General features: G+C 41.1%; 1 protein-coding gene across 1 annotated transcript; it reads right to left on the bottom strand.

Moving 5' to 3' along the window:
* Positions 1-16,930: 16,930 nt before the first annotated feature.
* On the bottom strand, positions 16,931-17,878 carry ORYCUNV1R1526 (vomeronasal 1 receptor oryCunV1R1526). Its single transcript, NM_001167215.1, has one exon. It carries the CDS (start codon positions 17,876-17,878, stop codon positions 16,931-16,933), a length of 948 nt encoding a protein of 315 aa, NP_001160687.1.
* Between the last annotated feature and the right edge of the window lie 1,699 nt (positions 17,879-19,577).

The following is a 19,577-nucleotide window of genomic DNA, read 5'->3' as shown; positions in this document are numbered from 1 at the left end:
CTAAGACCAAGATTTTAATATGTTGCCCCATATTTTATATCATTTAATCTTAACATACTACACACTATTAACTCTTAACTTTAAATGTACTTAATCTAACTTATGGTTTGAATTAATTACTCATAACTGAACTCCACAGAACAAAAAGCAAGAAAAAGTCATGTCCACTCTCTGTCCTGTATGATGCTTTTGCACGTCTAGCACACAGACACACGGAGGACACACGTGCTGAGAAGGGGAGGGATGCACAGGCCAGGTTAACCGAGAAAGCCGGGGTTTACAGCCTTACAGCAGAGACGAGGATACAAGAGCAACTGCCAGGGTTTTCCAAGAGTCAGTTCCCAAAACAAGGGAAGACACAAAAGGCTCAAGGAAACGCAGGCAGGGGATGGCCTGGTGCCACCTCCCCAGCAGGAAGCCGCTGCTCCTGCAGGACCCTCAGACAGAACCAGCTTTGGGAGACCAGAATCCTGGGCACTGAGAGGCCTATTCTGATAATATTAAAAGGTCTGAAGCTGCAATGAGCAAAGAAACCAGACTCAGTGTGCACGGGAAACCTCCACAGTCCATGAAGGTGTGATAGAGACCAGGTTTCTTTTTTTTTCCACAGAAACTTTTATTTAAGGTATACAAACTTCATGCATTTCATAAATACAAATTTAGGAACATAATGGTTCTTCCCCCTCTAACTGCTCTCCCACCCATATTCTCATAGTTCTTCCTTTTTCCTCTCCTATTTCCATTCTTAATTTTTTTTACTAAGATCTATTTTCAATTAACTCTATACACATAAAAATAACCCTACACTAAGTAAAGAGTTCAACAAATAGTATGAAAAAAAAATTTTTTTAAACTTTTATTTAATGCATATAAATTTCCAAAGTACGACTTATGGATTACAATGGCTTCCCCCCCATACCGTCCCTCCCACCCACAACCCTCCCCTTTCCCACTCCCTCTCCCCTTCCATTCACATCAAGATTCATTTTTGATTATCTTAATATACAGAAGATCAGCTTCGTATACATCAAATATGGATTTCAACAGTTTGCTCCCACACAGAAACATAAAGTGAAAAATAATAGATGATTTTTTTTAAATGATGATGAAATCAGAGCAGACCTATTGTCATGTTTAATCCCAGTGAGAGTCAAGTTGGGAATTGATAATTTCTTCTCTTTTTTTTTTTTTTTTTTTTTTACAGAGGATCAGTTTAGTATGCATTAAGTAAGGATTTCAACAGTTTGCACCCCCATAGAAACACAAAGTGAAATATATTGTTTGAGTACTCGTTATAGCATTAAATCTCAATGTACAGCACATTAAGGATAGAGATCCTACATGAGGAGTAATGCACAGTGACTCCTGTTGTTGACTTTACCAATTGACACTCCTGTCTATGGCATCAGTAATCTCCCTATGCTCCAGTCATGAGTTTCCAAGGCTATGGAAGCCCTCTGAGTTCTCCGACTCTTATCTTGTTTAGACAAGGTCATAGTCAAAGTGGAGGTTCTCTCCTCCCTTCAGAGAAAGGTACCTCCTTCTTTGATGACCTGTTCTTTCCACTGGGATCTCACTCGCAGAGATCTTTTGCCAGAGTGTCTTGGCTTTCCATGCCTGAAATACTCTCATGAGCTTTTCAGCCAGCTCTGAATGCCTTTAGGGCTGATTCTGAGGCCAGAGTGCTATTTAGGACATCTGCCATTCTATGAGTCTGCTGAGTATCTCACTTCCCATGTTGGATCACTCTCCCCTTTATTTACTCCATCGGTTAGCGTTAGCAGGTACTAGACTTGTCTATGTGCTCCCTTTGACTCCCAGTCCCTCCACCATGACCAAATGTGAACTGAAACTGATCACCTGGAACAGTGAGATGGCATTGGTACATGCCACCTCGATGGGATTGAATTGGAATCCCCTGGTATGCTTCCAACTCCACCACTTGGGGCAAGTCAGCCTGAGCATGTCCCAAATTATACATCTCTTCCCTCTCCCATTCCCACCACCATGTTCAACAGGGATCACATTTCAGTTAATTTTCAACACTTAAGAATAACTGTGCATCAATTACAGATCTAAACCAGTCATATTAAGTAGAACAGATAAAAAAACTACTAAGAGGGATAATGTACTAAGTTGTTCATTAACAGTCAGGGCTATGTTGATCAAGCCACCGTTTCCCATAGTGTCCACCTCACTCCAACAGGTTTCCCTCTTGGTGTTCAGTCAGTCGTCACCGATCAGGGAGAACATATGGTATTTGTCCCTTTGGGACTGGCTTATTTCACTCAGCATGATGTGTTCCAGATTCCTCCATTTTGTTGCAAATGACTGGATTTCGGTGTTTCTTACTGCGGTATAGTAGTCTAAAGAGTACATATCCCATAATTTCTTTATCCAGTCTACCGTTGATGGGCATTTAGGTTGGTTCCAGGTCTTAGCTATTGTGAATTGAGCTGCAATAAACATTAGGGTGCAGACCTCTTTTTTGTTTGCCAATTTAAATTCCTTTGGGTAAATTCCAAGGAGTGGGATGGCTGGGTCGAATGGTAGGGTTATATTCAGGTTTTGAGGAATGTCCAGAGTGACTTCCATAGTGGCTCCACAAGTTTGCATTCCCACCAACAGTGGGTTAGTGTCCCTTTTTCCCCACATCCTCGCCAGCATCTGTTGTTGGTAGATTTCTGCATGTGAGCCATTCTAACCGGGGTGAGGTGAAACCTCATTGTGGTTTTGATTTGCATTTCCCTGATTGCTAATGACCTTGAACATTTTTTCATGTGCCTGTTGGCCATTTGGATTTCCTCTTTTGAAAAATGTCTATTGAAGTCCTTGGCCCATCTCTTAAGTGGGTTGTTGGTTTTGTTTTTGTGGAGTTTCTTGATCTCTTTGTAGATTCTGGTTATTAACCCTTTATCTGTTGCATAGTTTGCAAATATTTTTTCCCATTCTGTCGGTTGTCTCTTCACTCTCCTGACTGTTTCTTTTGCAGTACAGAAACTTCTCAATTTGATGCAATCCCAATAGTTGATTTTGGCTTTGACTGCCTGTGCCTCCCGGGTCTTTTCCAGAAACTCTTTGCGTGTGCCAATGTCTTGAAGGGTTTCTCCAATGTTCTCTAGTAACTTGATGGTGTCAGGTCGTAGATTTATGTCTTTAATCCATGTTGAGTGGATTTTTGTGTAAGGTGTAAGGTAGGGGTCTTGCTTCATGATTCTGCACGTGGAAATCCAGTTTTCCCAGCACCATTTATTGAATAGACTGTCCTTGCTCCAGGAATTAGTTTTAGATCCTTGATCAAATATAAGTTGGCTGTAGATGTTTGGGTTGATTTCTGGTGTTTCAATTCTGTTCCATTGGTCTATCCATCTGTTTCTGTACCAGTACCATGCTGTTTTAATTACAACTGCCCTGTACTATGTCCTGAAATCTGGTATTGTGATGCCTCCGGCTTTGTTTTTGTTGTACAAGATTGCTTTAGCTATTCGAGGTCTCTTGTGCCTCCATATAAATTTCAGCACCATTTTTTCCAGATCTGAGAAGAAGGTGTTCGGTATCTTGATTGGTATTGCATTGAATCTGTAAATTGCTTTTGGGAGAATGGACATTTTGATGATATTGATTCTTCCAATCCATGAGCATGGAAGATTTTTCCATTTCTTGGTATCCTCTTCTATTTCTTTCTTTAAGGTTTTGTAATTTTCATCGTAGAGATCTTTAATGTCTTTGGTTAAGTTTATTCCAAGGTATTTGATTGTTTTTGTAGCTATTGTGAATGGGATTGATCTTAGAAGTTCTTCCTCAGCCATGGCATTGTCTGTGTATACAAAGGCTGTTGATTTTTGTGCATTGATTTTATACCCTGCTACTTTGCCAAACTCTTCTATGAGTTCCAATAGTCTCTTAGTAGAGTTCTTTGGGTCCCCTAAATACAGAATCATGTCATCTGCAAAGAGGGATAGTTTGAGTTCTTCCTTCCCAATTTGTATCCCTTTAATTTCTTTTTCTTGCCTAATAGCTCTGGCTAGAACCTCCAGAACTATATTGAATAGCAGTGGTGAGAGTGGGCATCCCTGTCTGGTTCCAGATCTCAGTGGAAATGCTTCCAACTTTTCCCCATTCAATAGGATGTTGGCTGTGGGTTTTTCAGAGATTGCTTTGATTGTATTGAGGAATGTTCCTTCCAAACCCAGTTTGCTTAGAGTTTTCATCATGAACGGGTGTTGTATTTTATCAAATGCTTTCTCAGCATCTATTGAGATAATCATATGGTTTTTCTTCTGCAGTCTGTTAATGTGGTGTATCACATTGATTGTCTTGCGCACATTAAACCATCCCTGCATACCAGGGATAAATCCCACTTGAGACCAGGTTTCTTTGGTGCAGAAGCCTCTGAAACCCATGCATACATTTTCCCCCCATCAAAAAGTTCATGGGAAAAAAAAAGCCAAGGCTAAGTGAATTTTGGTGCCAAAAAACACTGTGAAATCCATGTACAGGAGAGGCCTGTGAGAGGTTGGTGATGAACACGTGGTGTGAACAAAATCATGCATGGGTTCCCCACATTTGCACCAACGTGAACTTGGCTTTTCATTCTATATTTTATCTGACTTTTGAAGACTGCTCCTTGATTACGTCAATAGACAGAGACTGACAGGGATATAGGAGAATACACAATAGTAGTGGCAGATTTTAACAGTCGTTGCACCCAAGAAAACTGGCCGTGAGGACGGAGTGGTCAGCTCTCCCATGTAATCCAGCCAGCGGCCAGAACAACACCCACTGCAGCTGCCCAGTGCTTGTCTCTCCAAAGAGCATAAGAGCCGTTGGGAAATGTGCAGTCCCGCTGACCCGAGGTCGGGAGTTTTCCTCACAGAATACTCTCCCTCAGGGCGATGCTAAGGAGTTGTGAGTCAGGCCGGAACTCTAAAGAAAGAGGGCATCTCAATTCATTTCCAGCAGAGGCACTTTGGAATCATCAAGGAGTGGAGAAAGACCCTGCAGCCTGGAAGTCCATTGTGGCACACCCACTGTGGACATCAGTGTGACTGTCAGCTAAAAGTCACAGCATGACATGGTGACCTCAGGCCAGGAATGGTGAGGTGGTGGCTGCAGCCCAGTGGGGTCCTCTGCACTCCTATCACCCCCTACAACACGGGCAGAGTGTAAGGGACTGAGTTGCCCACCCGACCCCTAGTCTGATGCAGCTATCTGACACAGAAACAACCACAGACCATGGTTCCACCAATAAATCTGGGAATGTAGGAGACATGCACAAATTTCAGAATACTCACAAACCCAAGAGATCTGAGAGAATTAAACTAGAAACTAATGAAATGGAGTCATCAGAACACTCCCTGGGAAAACTGGGCATGAGAAATCTTCAGTGGTGAAATTGCCAGTCACAAACACCACCCACAGGCTCCCGAGGGTGGAGGAAACCTTGCAATCCTGGGAGCAAACACAGCAGAGGCAGGAGAGAAGGAAAAACCCAGACCATCTGCAGCAGGAGCCAAATGGAAACCAACAGACCCCAAAGAGCTGCATGTAGATTCCACAATACTTAAAGAGATCATGTGTCAAAAAGTCATTCCAAAGACAGTAAGTGAGTTTAACAAATTGTTAAAATTTTACAGAAAGTCTTATATCCAGTAATGTTGTTCCAGCAAAACTTGTATTGTGTGGTGAAATTAAAAGAGCAGCAGTTTGGTACGGATTCAATTTTTGCCTAGATTGCAATCTTTCACTGTTTTGTCATGAGACTCATGGAACTTCATGGATGTAACTTTTGTGAAACACAGTCAATGCTCATGAGGTTTAATGACTCCCATATTCACACAGTCACCCAGAGTTATTTCAGTTCACACGTGTGTGGTATATGACAGCCAGCTGCCATGGAAGGGTTGAGGCAATGCTCCCACTTGGTAAATACAAAACACCAAAACCAAAATTTGTACCTAGTGCAAAACTGACAGGTGTATGGCCTGGCAGTGAAGATATCACTTGGCATGCAGACTTCCTGTAGCCAAGGGTCTAAGTCCAAACCCCAGCTCTGGGGCTTCCAATTACAGCTTCATTCTGATGCACACTCTTCAAGGGAGCAGCTAATAATGCAAGTAAATGGGTTTCTGCTACTCTTGTAGAAGACCTGGACTGATTCCTGGATCCCACCTGCAGCCAGGCCCAGTAACTGGGTGTGTGTGCATTTGAGGGGAGAGAACCAGCAGGTAGCACTATTTGTATTGCCATCTGTGTGTCTTTCTGATCTTGTAAAAATAATTAAGCTTAAGGAAGAGTGAAAAGAGAAAAACACAAGAGTTGAATAACCATTGAAGAAGCAATCAGCACTATTGTTTAAAATATCTACAAAACTAATGATTTCTTCCTTTATGAGTTCTAAAGCACTTACAGACAGAATCACCTGAATACTGCAAAAACCCTTACAGACCCACAAACACAGGAAACATTCAGTGAACCACGATGAAGGACCTGAAGAGCTTTGTCTGAAGCCCATCAATGACATTGGCAGAAAGGAGACTTGTGGAAGGCAAGGACTCATGATCCTAGTTGTGAAATTCCAGACTAGGTGAGGAAAAGAAACATCCTGTAGGTGGCATTTTACTAGGATTTTCCCATTTTGTTCTGGAAGCACAATGCATTCTGAACCTGCTTGAGCTGAATTCAGATTCTGCCACTTTGGGGATAATCAGACAAATGGCACCAGACACAATCAGGGAACCAATGTTCATGGGTTTCAGGGGAATGGGGGAGAAGTCCATAGATTTGCACTGCTTGTGACCCGGTTCACTCATCACCTGTCACCTGAGGAAGATGAGGCAGAAACCACTCAAAAAGCAAACCACCTTTGCCCCCAAAAACACCTAAGGAGTGGTATAAAGTTACATATTCAAGTAATTATAGAAGTTATATATTCAAGAGCTATGGAGGTATGTGTATGTGTGTCACTGAGTGCACACTGCCCTGAAATGCAAATGCTGAAGGCCCAGGGCCACGTGTGACTGCATTTGGAGATGAAGTCTTGACAGAAGGAAAGTGACGGCCACCGTGAGGGGGGGCTCTGGCCCTGTCAGAGTTCTGTTCCTCACGAGAAGGAGACCAGAGCTCCACACTCCCCAGAAGGGCACAGTGACAAGATGGCCACCAGCAGCCAGGAGGAGAGCGCTCCCACAGCCTGGCCGTGCTGGTGCTCTCATCCCAGACACCAGCCCCAGGAGCCTGAGAAAATCAATGTCTGCTCTCTCAGCCTCCAAGTCCACCAGATTCTGTCAAAAAGGCAGCCTGGGGAGAACCCGTGGATGTGCAGGGGATCCATGCAGGAAACCTCAGTGACAGTTACCCTCACCAAGGGATTTCCTATGAAGATTATCTCTGTGTTGGGAATACCTGTGATTGTCCATGGTTTTTACCAAGGGCAGAGGTATTCTCAGAAAACCCAGAGACAAACAGGCCTACCGTGAGGCCTCAGTTGTGTCCCAGCAGCGGCAACATCTGAGTCTTTCCAAGACATCACTGCTCTGCCTCCTGGGGTGGAGCCTCCTTGGAGGCTCAAGAGTGGGAGCATCAGCTGACCCAGAAGTGCGTTTTCACCTGTGAGCCTTCAGCGGCCTGAGCTTGAGTGTCCTCTGCACTGTCAGCGGCCACTGGTGACAGAGGACAGAGCCAAAGTAACTGCATAATTTCTTCTGCGAATTTAGGGGCCACTCAGTAGTGACATCTGGAAACAATGGGTGTGAGCAGGAGACCTGACAGGCATGGTTTTGGTGTCATTGGTCCAGAGTAGACACCATGATGCGCAGCCAGGGAGGAGTGAGGGGTGAGGGGTAAGGGCAGCTGTGCTGGTCTGGATCTAGGTTCTGGGGCCTGGGTGTGGCCATAATGAACATTCATAGAGCAAGAAAAACTGCTGAGTATTGTGCTACTTTAAAAAATAACATCTAGAAAATTCATTGGGCCTGGAAGGTGTACAGAGTGGGTAAGGCTGCTACCTTCAACAATGGCATCCCATATGGGCACTGGTTCAAGTCCCTGCTGCTCCACTTCTGATCGAGGTCCTGCAAATCATCTGCCTGGGAAAGCAGCAGCAGCAGATGACCCATGTCCTTGGGCTCCTGCACCCATGTGGGAGTCCTCGAGTCATGTGGGGACTGGAACAGCAAATGGAAGATCCATCTCTCCCACTCTCTACCTCTGCCTCTCCTCTGTAACTGACTTTCAGATACATAAATATTTTTAAAAAAATACTTTTGAAGGAGATGATACCCAATCATAAGACTTCAATTTGAAAATTAAAGGAAAAGAAAATTTCAAACAGTACTGATCAAGAAGATGAAACCATGACATGGAGGAGGGCAGAGGAGGGTGGAGAGCTGTCCAGAGCACATCCATGCCTGCTCATGAGGAACACTTCCTGAAGGGAACACAACTGCAGAGAAAACACAGCCACGAAGTAATGAAACAGTGTCCTAAGTTGAAGGTCTCTGAGGTGTGTTTCCCGACATCACCCAGACTGAAACATTAGGATAAAGAACAAATTTTAAAACCTCTTGGAGAAAACTGAGTTTCTGCATGGGAAGACGCTCCTTCTGGCATTAGATAATGTGTTTGATCCACAGAAAGCTGAAGAGAGTAAAAATGGGAGCTCTAGAAATTTTGGGATCCAAACCCTGGAATCTTTGGACAGGCAAAGTGGAATTCCTTAGCCTTGGGAACAAAGATATGTGCAAAAGTTCAAGCTACTGTCACCAGTGTGCTGTCCCTGGGGACTGGAACTGAACAATGAGGTAAGTAGGACATAGGAATTAAGATGTGGAAGATGAAACTAAGAAAAAATGATAATGTTTGAAAAGTTTAGCAAAGTAAATATACTGTAAGCCAATGCAACATGGAGCAATGAGAAACAATCAGGCCCCTGCTGATGAGTATTAAATGCAGAGACACTTCTCACTGACATCCCAATGGATGCAAATAATGAATACAGCAGTGTAAGAAGGGGAGGGGGTCATTGTCGATGGATTTATGCAAATGCTGAAAGATGCCCCTGCATTGTACTATATATATATATATATATATATTTTTTAACTTTTATTTAATGAATATAAATATCCAAAGTACGACTTATAGATTACAATGGCTTCCCCCCATACCATCCCTCCCACCCACAACCCTCCCCTTTCCCACTCCCTCTCTCCTTCCATTCACATCAAGATTCATTTTCGATTCTCTTTATCTACAGGAGATCAGCTTAGTATACATTAAGTAAGGATTTCAACAGTTTGCTCCCACACAGAAACATAAAGTGAAAAATAATAGATGATTTTTTTAAATGATGATGAAATCAGATCAGACCTATTGTCATGTTTAATCCCAGTGAGAGTCAAGTTGGGAATTGATAATTTCTTTTTTCTTTTTTTTTTTTTACAGAACATCAGTTTAGTATACATTAAGTAAAGATTTCAACAGTTTGCACCCCATAGAAACACAAAGTGAAATATACTGTTTGAGTACTTGTTATAGCATTAAATTTCAATGTACAGCACATTAAGGACAGAGATCCTACATGAGGAGTAAGTGCACAGTGACTCCTGTTGTTGACTTTACCAATTGACACTCCTGTCTATGGCATCAGTAATCTCCCTATGCTCCAGTCATGAGTTTCCAAGGCTATGGAAGCCCACTGAGTTCTCCGACTCTTATCTTGTTTAGACAAGGTCATAGTCAAAGTGGAGGTTCTCTCCTCCCTTCAGAGAAAGGTACCTCCTTCTTTGAAGACCTGTTCTTTCCACTGGGATCTCACTCACAGAGATCTTTCATTTAGGTTTTTTTTTTGTTTTTTGTTTGTTTGTTTGTTTTTTGCCAGAGTGTCTTGGCTTTCCATGCCTGAAATACTCTCATGGGCTTTTCAGCCAGATCCGAGTGCCTTTAGGGCTGATTCTGAGGCCAGAGTGCTATTTAGGACATCTGCCATTCTATGAGTCTGCTGAGTATCTCGCTTCCCATGTTGGATCACTCTCCCCTTTATTTATTCTATCAGTTAGTGTTAGCAGGTACTAGACTTGTTTATGTGCTCCCTTTGACTCCTAGTCCTTTCATTATGATCAATTGTGAACTGAAATTGATCACTTGGAATAGTGAGATGGCATTGGTACATGCCACCTTGATGGGATTGAATTGGAATCCCCTGGTATGTTTCTAACTCTACCATTTGGGGTAAGTCAGCTTGAGCATGTCCCAAATTGTACATCTCTTCCCTCTCTTATTCCCACTCATATGTTTAACAGGGATCACATTTCAGTTAATTTTCAACACTTAAGAATAATTGTGTATTAATTACAGAATTAAACCAGTCATATTAAGTAGAACAGACAAAAAAACTACTAAGAGGGATAATGTATTAAGTTTTTCATTAACAGTCAGGGCTACGCTGATCAAGTCACCGTTTCTCATAGTGTCCATTTCACTTCAACAGGTTTCCTTTTTGGTGTTCAGTCAGTTGTCACCGATCAGGGAGAACATATGGTATTTGTCCCTTTGGGACTGGCTTACTTCACTCAGCATGATGTGTTCCAGATTCCTCCATTTTGTTGCAAATGACTGGATTTCGGTGTTTCTTACTGCGGTATAGTAGTCTAAAGAGTACATATCCCATAATTTCTTTATCCAGTCTACCGTTGATGGGCATTTAGGTTGGTTCCAGGTCTTGGCTATTGTGAATTGTGCTGCAAAAACATTAGGGTGCAGACCTCTTTTTTGTTTGCCAATTTAAATTCCTTTGGGTAAATTCCAAGGAGTGGGATGGCTGGGTCGAATGGTAGGGTTATATTCAGGTTTTGAGGAATGTCCAGAGTGACTTCCATAGTGGCTCCACAAGTTTGCATTCCCACCAACAGTGGGTTAGTGTCCCTTTTTCCCCACATCCTCGCCAGCATCTGTTGTTGGTAGATTTCTGCATGTGAGCCATTCTAACCGGGGTGAGGTGAAACCTCATTGTGGTTTTGATTTGCATTTCCCTCATTGCTAGTGACCTTGAACATTTTTTCATGTGCCTGTTGGCCATTTGGATTTCCTCTTTTGAAAAATGTCTATTGAGGTCCTTGGCCCATCTCTTAAGTGGGTTGTTGGTTTTGTTGTTGTGGAGTTTCTTGATCTCTTTGTAGATTCTGGTTATTAACCCTTTATCTGTTGCATAGTTTGCAAATATTTTTTCCCATTCTGTCAGTTGTTTCTTCACTCTCCTGACTGTTTCTTTTGCAGTACAGAAACTTCTCAATTTGATGCAATCCCAATAGTTGATTTTGGCTTTGACTGCCAGTGCCTCCCGGGTCTTTTCCAGAAACTCTTTGCGTGTGCCAATGTCTTGAAGGGTTTCTCCAATGTTCTCTAATAACTTGATGGTGTCAGGTCATAGATTTAGGTCTTTAATCCATGTTGAGTGGATTTTTGTGTAAGGTGTAAGGTAGGGGTCTTGCTTCATGCTTCTGCACGTGGAAATCCAGTTTTCCCAGCACCATTTATTGAATAGACTGTCCTTGCTCCAGGAATTAGTTTTAGATCCTTGATCAAATATAAGTTGGCTGTAGATGTTTGGGTTGATTTCTGGTGTTTCAATTCTGTTCCATTGGTCTATCCATCTGTTTCTGTACCAGTACCATGCTGTTTTGATTACAACTGCCCTGTAGTATGTCCTGAAATCTGGTATTGAGATGCCTCCAGTTTTGTTTTTGTTGTACAAGATTGCTTTAGCTATTCGAGGTCTCTTGTGCCTCCATATGAATTTCAGCATCATTTTTTCTAGATCTGAGAAGAATCTCTTTGGTATCCTGATTGGAATTGCATTGAATCTCTAAATTGCTTTTGGGAGAATGGACATTTTGATGATGTTGATTCTTCCAATCCAGGAGCATGGAAGATTTTTCCATTTTTTGGTATCCTCTTCTATTTCTTTCTTTAAGATTTTGTAATTCTCATTGTAGAGATCTTTAACGTCCTTGGTTAAGTTTATTCCAAGGTATTTGATTGTTTTTGTAGCTATTGTGAATGGGATTGATCTTAGCAGTTCTTTCTCAGCCGTGTCATTGCCTTTGTATACAAAGGCTGTTGATTTTTCTGCATTGATTTTATATCCTGCCACTTTGCCAAACTCCTCTATGAGTTCCAATAGTCTCTTAGTAGAGTTCTTTGGATCCTCTAAGTAAAGAATCATATCATCTGCAAAGAGGGATAGTTTGACTTCTTCCTTCTCAATTTGTATTCCTTTAATTTCTTTTTCTTGTCTGATGGCTCTGGCTAAAACTTCCAGAACTGTTAAATAGCAGTGGTGAGAGTGGGCATCCCTGCCTGGTGCCAGATCTCAGTGGAAATGCTTCCAACTTTTCCCCATTCAATAGGATGCTGGCCATGGGTTTTTCATAAATTGCTTTGATTATATTGAGGAATGTTCCTTCTATACCCAATTTGCTTAGAGTTTTCATCATGAAAGGGTGTTGAATTTTTTCAAATGCTTTCTCTGCATCTATTGAGATAATCATATGGTTTTTCTTCTGCAGTCTGTTAATGTGGTGAATCACATTGATTAATTTGTGAATGTTGAACCATCCCTGCATACCAGTGATGAATCCCACTTGGTCTGGGTGGATGATTTTCCTGATGTGTTGTTGTATTCTATTGGCCAGAATTTTATTGAGGATTTTTGTGTCTATGTTCATCAGGGATATTGGTCTGTAATTTTCTTTCAGTGCTGCATGTTCCTCTGGCTTAGGGATTAAGGTGATGCTGGCTTCATAGAAAGAATTTGGGAGGATTCCCTCTTTTTCGATTGTTCTGAATAGTTTGAGAAGAAATGGGGTTAGTTCTTCTTTAAATGTCCGGTAGAATTCAGCAGTGAATCCATCTGGTCTTGGGCTTTTCTTTGTTGGGAGGGCCTTTATTACTGTTTCAATTTCTGTTTCAGTTATGGGTCTATTTAGGTTTTCTATGTCTTCATGATTCAATTTATGTAGATTGCATGTGTCCAGGAATCTATCCATTTCTGATAGATTTTCCTGTTTGCTGGCATACAGGTCCTTGTAGTAATTTCTGATGATTCTTTTTATTTCTGTGGTGTCTGTTGTTATGTTTCCTTTTTCATCTCTGATTTTATTGATTTGGGTCTTTTCTCTTCTTTTTTTAGTTAGTTGGGCCAATGGGGTGTCAATTTTGTTTATTTTTTCAAAAAACCAGCTCCTCATTTGGCTGATTATTTGTAGTGGTTTTTTTTTTTATTCAATCCTGTTAATTTCTTCTCTGGTTTTAATTATTTCTCTCCTCCTACTAGATTTGGGTTTGGTTTGCTGCAGTTTTTCTAGGTCCTTGAGATGCGCTGAAAGCTCATTTATTAGGTGCCTTTCCAATTTCTTGACATAGGCACCTATTGCTATAAACTTGCCTCTCAATACTGCTTTTGCCGTATCCCATAAGTTTTGATATGTTGTGTTGTTATCCTCATTTACTTCCAGAAAGTTTCTCATTTCTCTTTTGATTTCTTGAATGACCCAGTGTTCATTCAGGAGCATGTTGTTCAGTCTCCATGTGTTTGCATACTTTCTGGGGTTTCCTGAGTTGCTAATTTCCAGCTTCATTCCACTGTGGTCTGAGAAGCTGCATGGTATGATTCAAATTCTTTTAAATTTGTTGAGACTTGCTTTATGACCTAGTATGTGATCAATCCTAGAGAAGGTTCCATGCGCTGCTGAGAAGAATGTGAAGTCTTTAGATGTAGGATTGAAAGTTCTGTAGATATCTGTTAGATCCATTTGGGCAATAGTGTCAATTAAATCTGCTGTTTCCTTGTTGATATTCTGTCTGGATGATCTGGCTATTTCTGAGAGTGGAGTATTGAAGTCCCCCAGTACTATTGTATTGGAATCTAAATATCCCTTTAAGTCCCTTAACATATCTTTTAAATAGACCGGTGCCCTGTAATTAGGTGCATATACATTTACAATAGTTACATCTTCCTGTTGAATTGAACCCTTAATCATTATATAGTGCCCCTCTTTGTCTCTCTTAACAGTTTTTGTATTAAAGTTTATTTTGTCTGATATTAATATGGCTACACCTGCTTTTTTTGGTTTCTGTTGGCATGGAATATCTTTTTCCAACCTTTCACGTTCAGTCTGCATGCCTCTTTGTTAGAGAGATGTGTTTCTTGTAGGCAACAAATAGTTGGGTTGTGTTCTTTGAGCCAATCAGCCAGTTGGTGTCTTTTAACTGAAGAATTCAGACCATTAATGTTTAATGTGACTATTGATACATAGTGACTTTGCCCTGCCATTTTCCCGGAGATATTTTCTAGTATATGCTTTGAGCTTCCCATGCTCTTTTACTGGTAGGTGTTCTTCCTTTCCCTTCTTTCATATTGATGGCCGTGTTTCTGTGTTTCTGAGTGTAGCACATCTTTAAGTATCTTTTGCAGGGCCGGACGAGTGGCCACAAAGTCTTTCAATTTCTGTTTGCTATGAAAGGTCTTTATTTCACCTTCATGCACAAATGAGAGCTTAGCAGTATATAATATTCTGGGCTGGCAATTTTTCTCTCTTAGCACCTGTGCTATGTCTTGCCATTCCCTCCTAGGCTGTAGTGTTTCTGATGAGAAGTCTGCTGTGAGTCTAATTGGAGATCCTCTGAGAGTAATCTGACGTTTCTCTCTTGCACATTTTAGGATCTTTTCTTTATGTTTCACTGTGGTAAGTTTAATTACCACGTGTCATGGTGAGGATCTCTTTTGGTCATGTTTACTGGGGGTTCTATGAGCTTCCTGTACTAGGATGTCTCTGTCCTTCTCCAAACCTGGAAAGTTCTCTGCTAGTATCTCACTAAAAAGGCCTTCTAATCCTTTCTCTCTCTCTCTCCATGCCTTCAGGAACTCCTAGAACTCGAATGTTGGTTTTTTTAATAGTATCCTGTAGATTCCCAACAATATTTTTTTGATTTCTAATTTCCTCTTCTTTTCTTTGGTTTGGCTGTATGTTTTCTTGTGCTCTATCTTCTAAGTCCGATATTCTCTCTTCTGCTTCACCCATTCTGTTTTTAAGGCTCTCTAATGTGTTTGTCATTTGATCTATTGAGCTCTTCATTTCATTTTGATTTCTCTTCACTGTCACACTTTCCTGTTCTACTAGTTTCTGCATTTCATTTTGATTCTTCCTTAAAATTTCATTTTCACGAGAGAGATTTTCAATCCTGTCCAATAAGGATTTCTGTAGTTCAAGGATTTGCTTTTGAAAACTTCTAAATGATCTTATCATAAATTTTTTGAAATCCATATCTTGCATTTCTTCTATCTCATCATCTTCATAATCTTGGCTTGGGGTGTTTTGTTTATTTGGAGGCATCATAGTGTCATCATTGATCTTGTTCCCTCGATTTCTGTGTTTGTTGCTTGGCATAGTTAATTCTTCTTTCGTCACTGTGCGGTTTTTTTTTTTTTATTTTATACTATGTCTGTGTTAAGTGGACTGCCTGCTGTTGGAGGAGCCTTGGAGGATTGAGATGGGTTTGGCCTGAGAGCTCTGCTTGGTTCTTCCTGGTTGCAGGTGTGCAAAGGTGACACCCTCAGGTTATGTGTGGTAAATCTCTCTCTATTTATTTATTTATTTATTTATTTTATTTATTCAGGGGGTAAGTAATACTGCACCACACGGCTGTGCAGAATTGATGGTATTTAGCTTCCAATCTCTGGCTTCTACCCAAAGAGTCTGTGTAGGCTCCATTTCTCCTCGACTCCCACTGGGTTGCCTAGGCTACTGAATTGTAGTGACTCAGTTCCTTAGCTCTCCCCTGTTGTTATGTAAATCCAGAGAGGGGGCCTGCTCTTTGTCTCTTGCAAACTCTTGCAAGCCTTGCAGCCTTGCAACCTTTGCAAGGTTGGCGGAGAGAGAAACCCCCAACCTTTTTTTTCCTTCTTTCTGGTAGTGAGTCTGGTGCACTTTCTGACTCCCCTCTAGATTCTGACCCCCGTTTCCCCACCAATGTCTTGGGTTATTGAGCTCACCTCCCCTTCCAGCGCCAATGTGTGGACTCAGAGCCCTGGGCGTCCCAACTCTCCCAGCTGGTGTCTGTGTGACATGCACTCCCCTTCCTGCACTGGCGCGCAGACCCTGCAGCTCCCACGGCTCAGCTCCCACATGGTGGGTGACCTTGTTCTCCCAGTAGGTCCTGCGATTCACAGCCACTAGATCCAGAAGAGTTTCCTCTGCAATATTTTCCTGGTCCTTTTTCTGAGGCTACCATAACTCCCCTTTTATTAAACTAAATTTTCCCGGACTATCGGTGTACACCCTCACTATTCCGCCATCTTGGCTCCACCCCCACATTGTACTATATATTAAGGAATGAATCTCCCACAATTTCCCATCCTCTTACTCAGCTCTTTTTTTTCCCAGATCTTTTCAGAAATTCGACTATTTTTTCCAGCATCACAGATATTTTTAGGACTCTCTTTACTTATTTGTTTTATCTTTAGGTCACTGGGGCACATTTAAACTCTAGGTGAGTCTCCAAAATATATGACATAGGTGGTATTTATTTAATGGATAAGAGAAGTCTTTTAACAGCACAGTTTAACAGAAATACAAAGCAAGCCCAAGTGTGACTCAGTATTTTCTAGTAGCTCCATTGAAAAGGGTAAAAGCAAGCAGATAAAATTAGCTTAATGATATACAAAACAGTTATTTAACACAAAATGTTACTTCATACTTAATCTATGTGACAATTAATACATTTTGATTCATGTTAACATTCCAAAACCTAAAAGTTTTAGAAAGGACTGCAGAGTTCCACTCAAACTAGCCCCATTTCCAGTGAACCACGGTTCTGTGGATTCTTTTCCTCATATAATCTTGATGGAGACTCCTCTGTTGAAGATGATTTCAGATCAGCCACTGAAAGCTCGTGGACAAAAGGTCATTCTCATATTAGAAAGGATGGAAGTCAGTTTGAGAATAATTTTGTTATGTTTCATCAGAAAAAAGGGGCAAAATGTCGGGTAGCACGATGATAAAATTCCACCAATCCCCTCCAATCTTGAGTTTTTCTCAGATGCATAATATCCATAAAGCGTCAAGCAGTTGTTTGACAAATAAAAGAACACAAAGCAAAATACCAGCAAAAGGATTGTGTAGATGGCTTTGTTTTCTGGAGACATCTTGGAAGAGAGACTGGAGGTCTGAATGTGCTGGGCCCTCCTGTGGTGTCTGTAGAGGATCCACACCAAGTAGAGGCTGGACCAGATCATCAGTGCCAGGAACACTACATCATGAATCACTATGATACTTATAAAAGACCTTGCTTCATGGGCTATGGGCTTCCTGGATTGACAATATGCATTAACATATCCCTGACCAACCACAGTGAAATTCAATCTGGCTTTTACAGTTTTAAGTATGAGGGTGTAGATCAGCATGTTGATGACCCAAAAAAAGAGCAAAGAGGGGAAAATCCAGGCAGACAGCTTAGATTTCAGTCTTGCCCATTTAGAATGACTGGGACTGATAGTGATGGCCTGACATACACTTAGGAGAAAGGTAGTACATATGGAAAGACCTCGAATCACTCTGGATACGTACAGAAATGTTTGACAACCAATATCATCAAATAAATCTTTGATTCCAAAGGATGACATGAGTTCTGGTATTGACCGGATCATAATGGTTGAAATATTGACCACTGTCAGATGCATGAAAATTGAATCGATGGGTTTCTTCAGATGAGGCTCAGTTAGGAAAGTATATGTGTATATAATGAAGAGCAATGAGTTTGCCATGACACCAATACAAATTTGACATATTAGAATAAAAGTATAAATCACATCATTTGTTAACATTATCTCAAGGATGGTTTAGATTTTTTTAGATGCTTTAATTAGGCTAATTTGACATCCTCTTAAAGTTGTATTCTGAAATTATAAAAAATTGAGTCTGTTGAAAACTAGGATGACTAACAGCTCTCTTTGAGAGAAGTGGTGAAATGCTCAAATATTATATATTTCAGACCCAACTCTGGTACTTCCAGGGACTGGACTTTGGGAATCCTTGGAAATTCAGAGAATAGTTATACATGATATGAAGCAGTGGATATAAAAATGTCATATGCTACATTCCTGTCTATTGCCATGAGGACATGTTGGACCCACGAATGAAAAATGTGCATGTGATATGTTCTTCAGAGTATAGAGTGCTTGTAGTCTCTAAACCAATGTGTATAGTCTCACCTCTCTGAGGAATATTCTACTTCTGATGCATGAAATGTAGTATGTGCACCAAAGTGATTATCAGCAGCTGGGAGAGGGGGAGAGACATGGAGAGTGTTAGTAAAAGGGTAGAGTTATCAAACAAAGAAATTCTGGATAGCTAAAGTAACATGCATTGAATATAGTTGATAATAATGTATAATTTAGTTTTGCTGACATCATAGATCTTATAAGCTCCCAGCCTGCACACAAAAGTTTCAGTGTAAGGTGAGTGTTATGTTAATTAACTTTGAAGTAGTACTCATTTCAAATCATCCCAATATACTAGCTAAAAATACAAGCTTTTATTTGTCATTTATACCTCCATAAACCTGAAAAAGTTGATGAAAAATGGACTAAATCCACCAAGCAAATGCAGAGAATGCAAGAGTCAAAAATAGCACATCCTAGGAATGTGCTGTCTATGGCATTCACACTGTAAATACAAAGGCACATACAGTCCAAAAGTGACTGAACAGGACATGATATATGGGGTCAATATTAATCTGTAGACATATGGAGTGTCCATATATAAATGAGATGAACTATACTTCAAGACAAAGACAATGTCTTCTGAATTAAGTGGAATTAGGGAGAGAAAGTTTCAAAATGAAGAAAAGGAGGATATAAAAATTGCCAACCAAGTAACAGAAGACAGGTACACCCAGAATAATATTGGAGAAATCCAACACTTAGGGGACAAAACAGCTGGATATAATGAAACCCACTTCAGTAAAACTAAAATATGTAAATCTGTAAATATCAAACAACAGTATCAATATTTAATGTAAAAATAAAAGAAATTATTAAAAAAAAAGAAAAAACCAGGAAAATGTGCCATTATCGTAGATTTAACCAGTGTCCTTCAGTTACCATGTAACCAGCAGACAAAAGGCCAGACTACAAAAACTCAAGTATGTGAATCCATTCACTGCACCTAATGCCTTGACCAGCATACAAGTCACTATCAAATGCCTGACTCCCTTGGCCAGCACCGTGGCTCAATAAGCTAATCCTCTGCCCTGAGGCGCCGGCACCCCAGATTCTAGTCCTGGTTGGGGCACCGGATTCTGTCCCGGTTGCTCCTCTTCCAGTCTAGCTCTCTGCTGTGGCCTGGGAGTGCAGTGGAGGATGGCCCAAATCCTTGGGCCCTGCACCCACATGGGAGACTAGGAGAAGCACCTGGCTTCAGATCAGAGCGGTGTGCAGGCTGCAGCGGCCACTGGGGGATGAACCAATGGAAAAAAAGGAAGACCTTTCTCTCTGTGTCTCTCTCTTTCTAACTCTGCCTGTC

Source organism: Oryctolagus cuniculus, chromosome 18 (assembly GCF_051225735.1).
Source record: "Oryctolagus cuniculus isolate XC-2025 breed Fujian yellow rabbit chromosome 18, ASM5122573v1, whole genome shotgun sequence".
Classification (NCBI taxonomy): Eukaryota; Metazoa; Chordata; class Mammalia; order Lagomorpha; family Leporidae; genus Oryctolagus; species Oryctolagus cuniculus.
The sequence above is the reverse complement of the archived record's forward strand: the minus strand, read 5'-3'. Positions and strand labels throughout refer to the sequence as shown.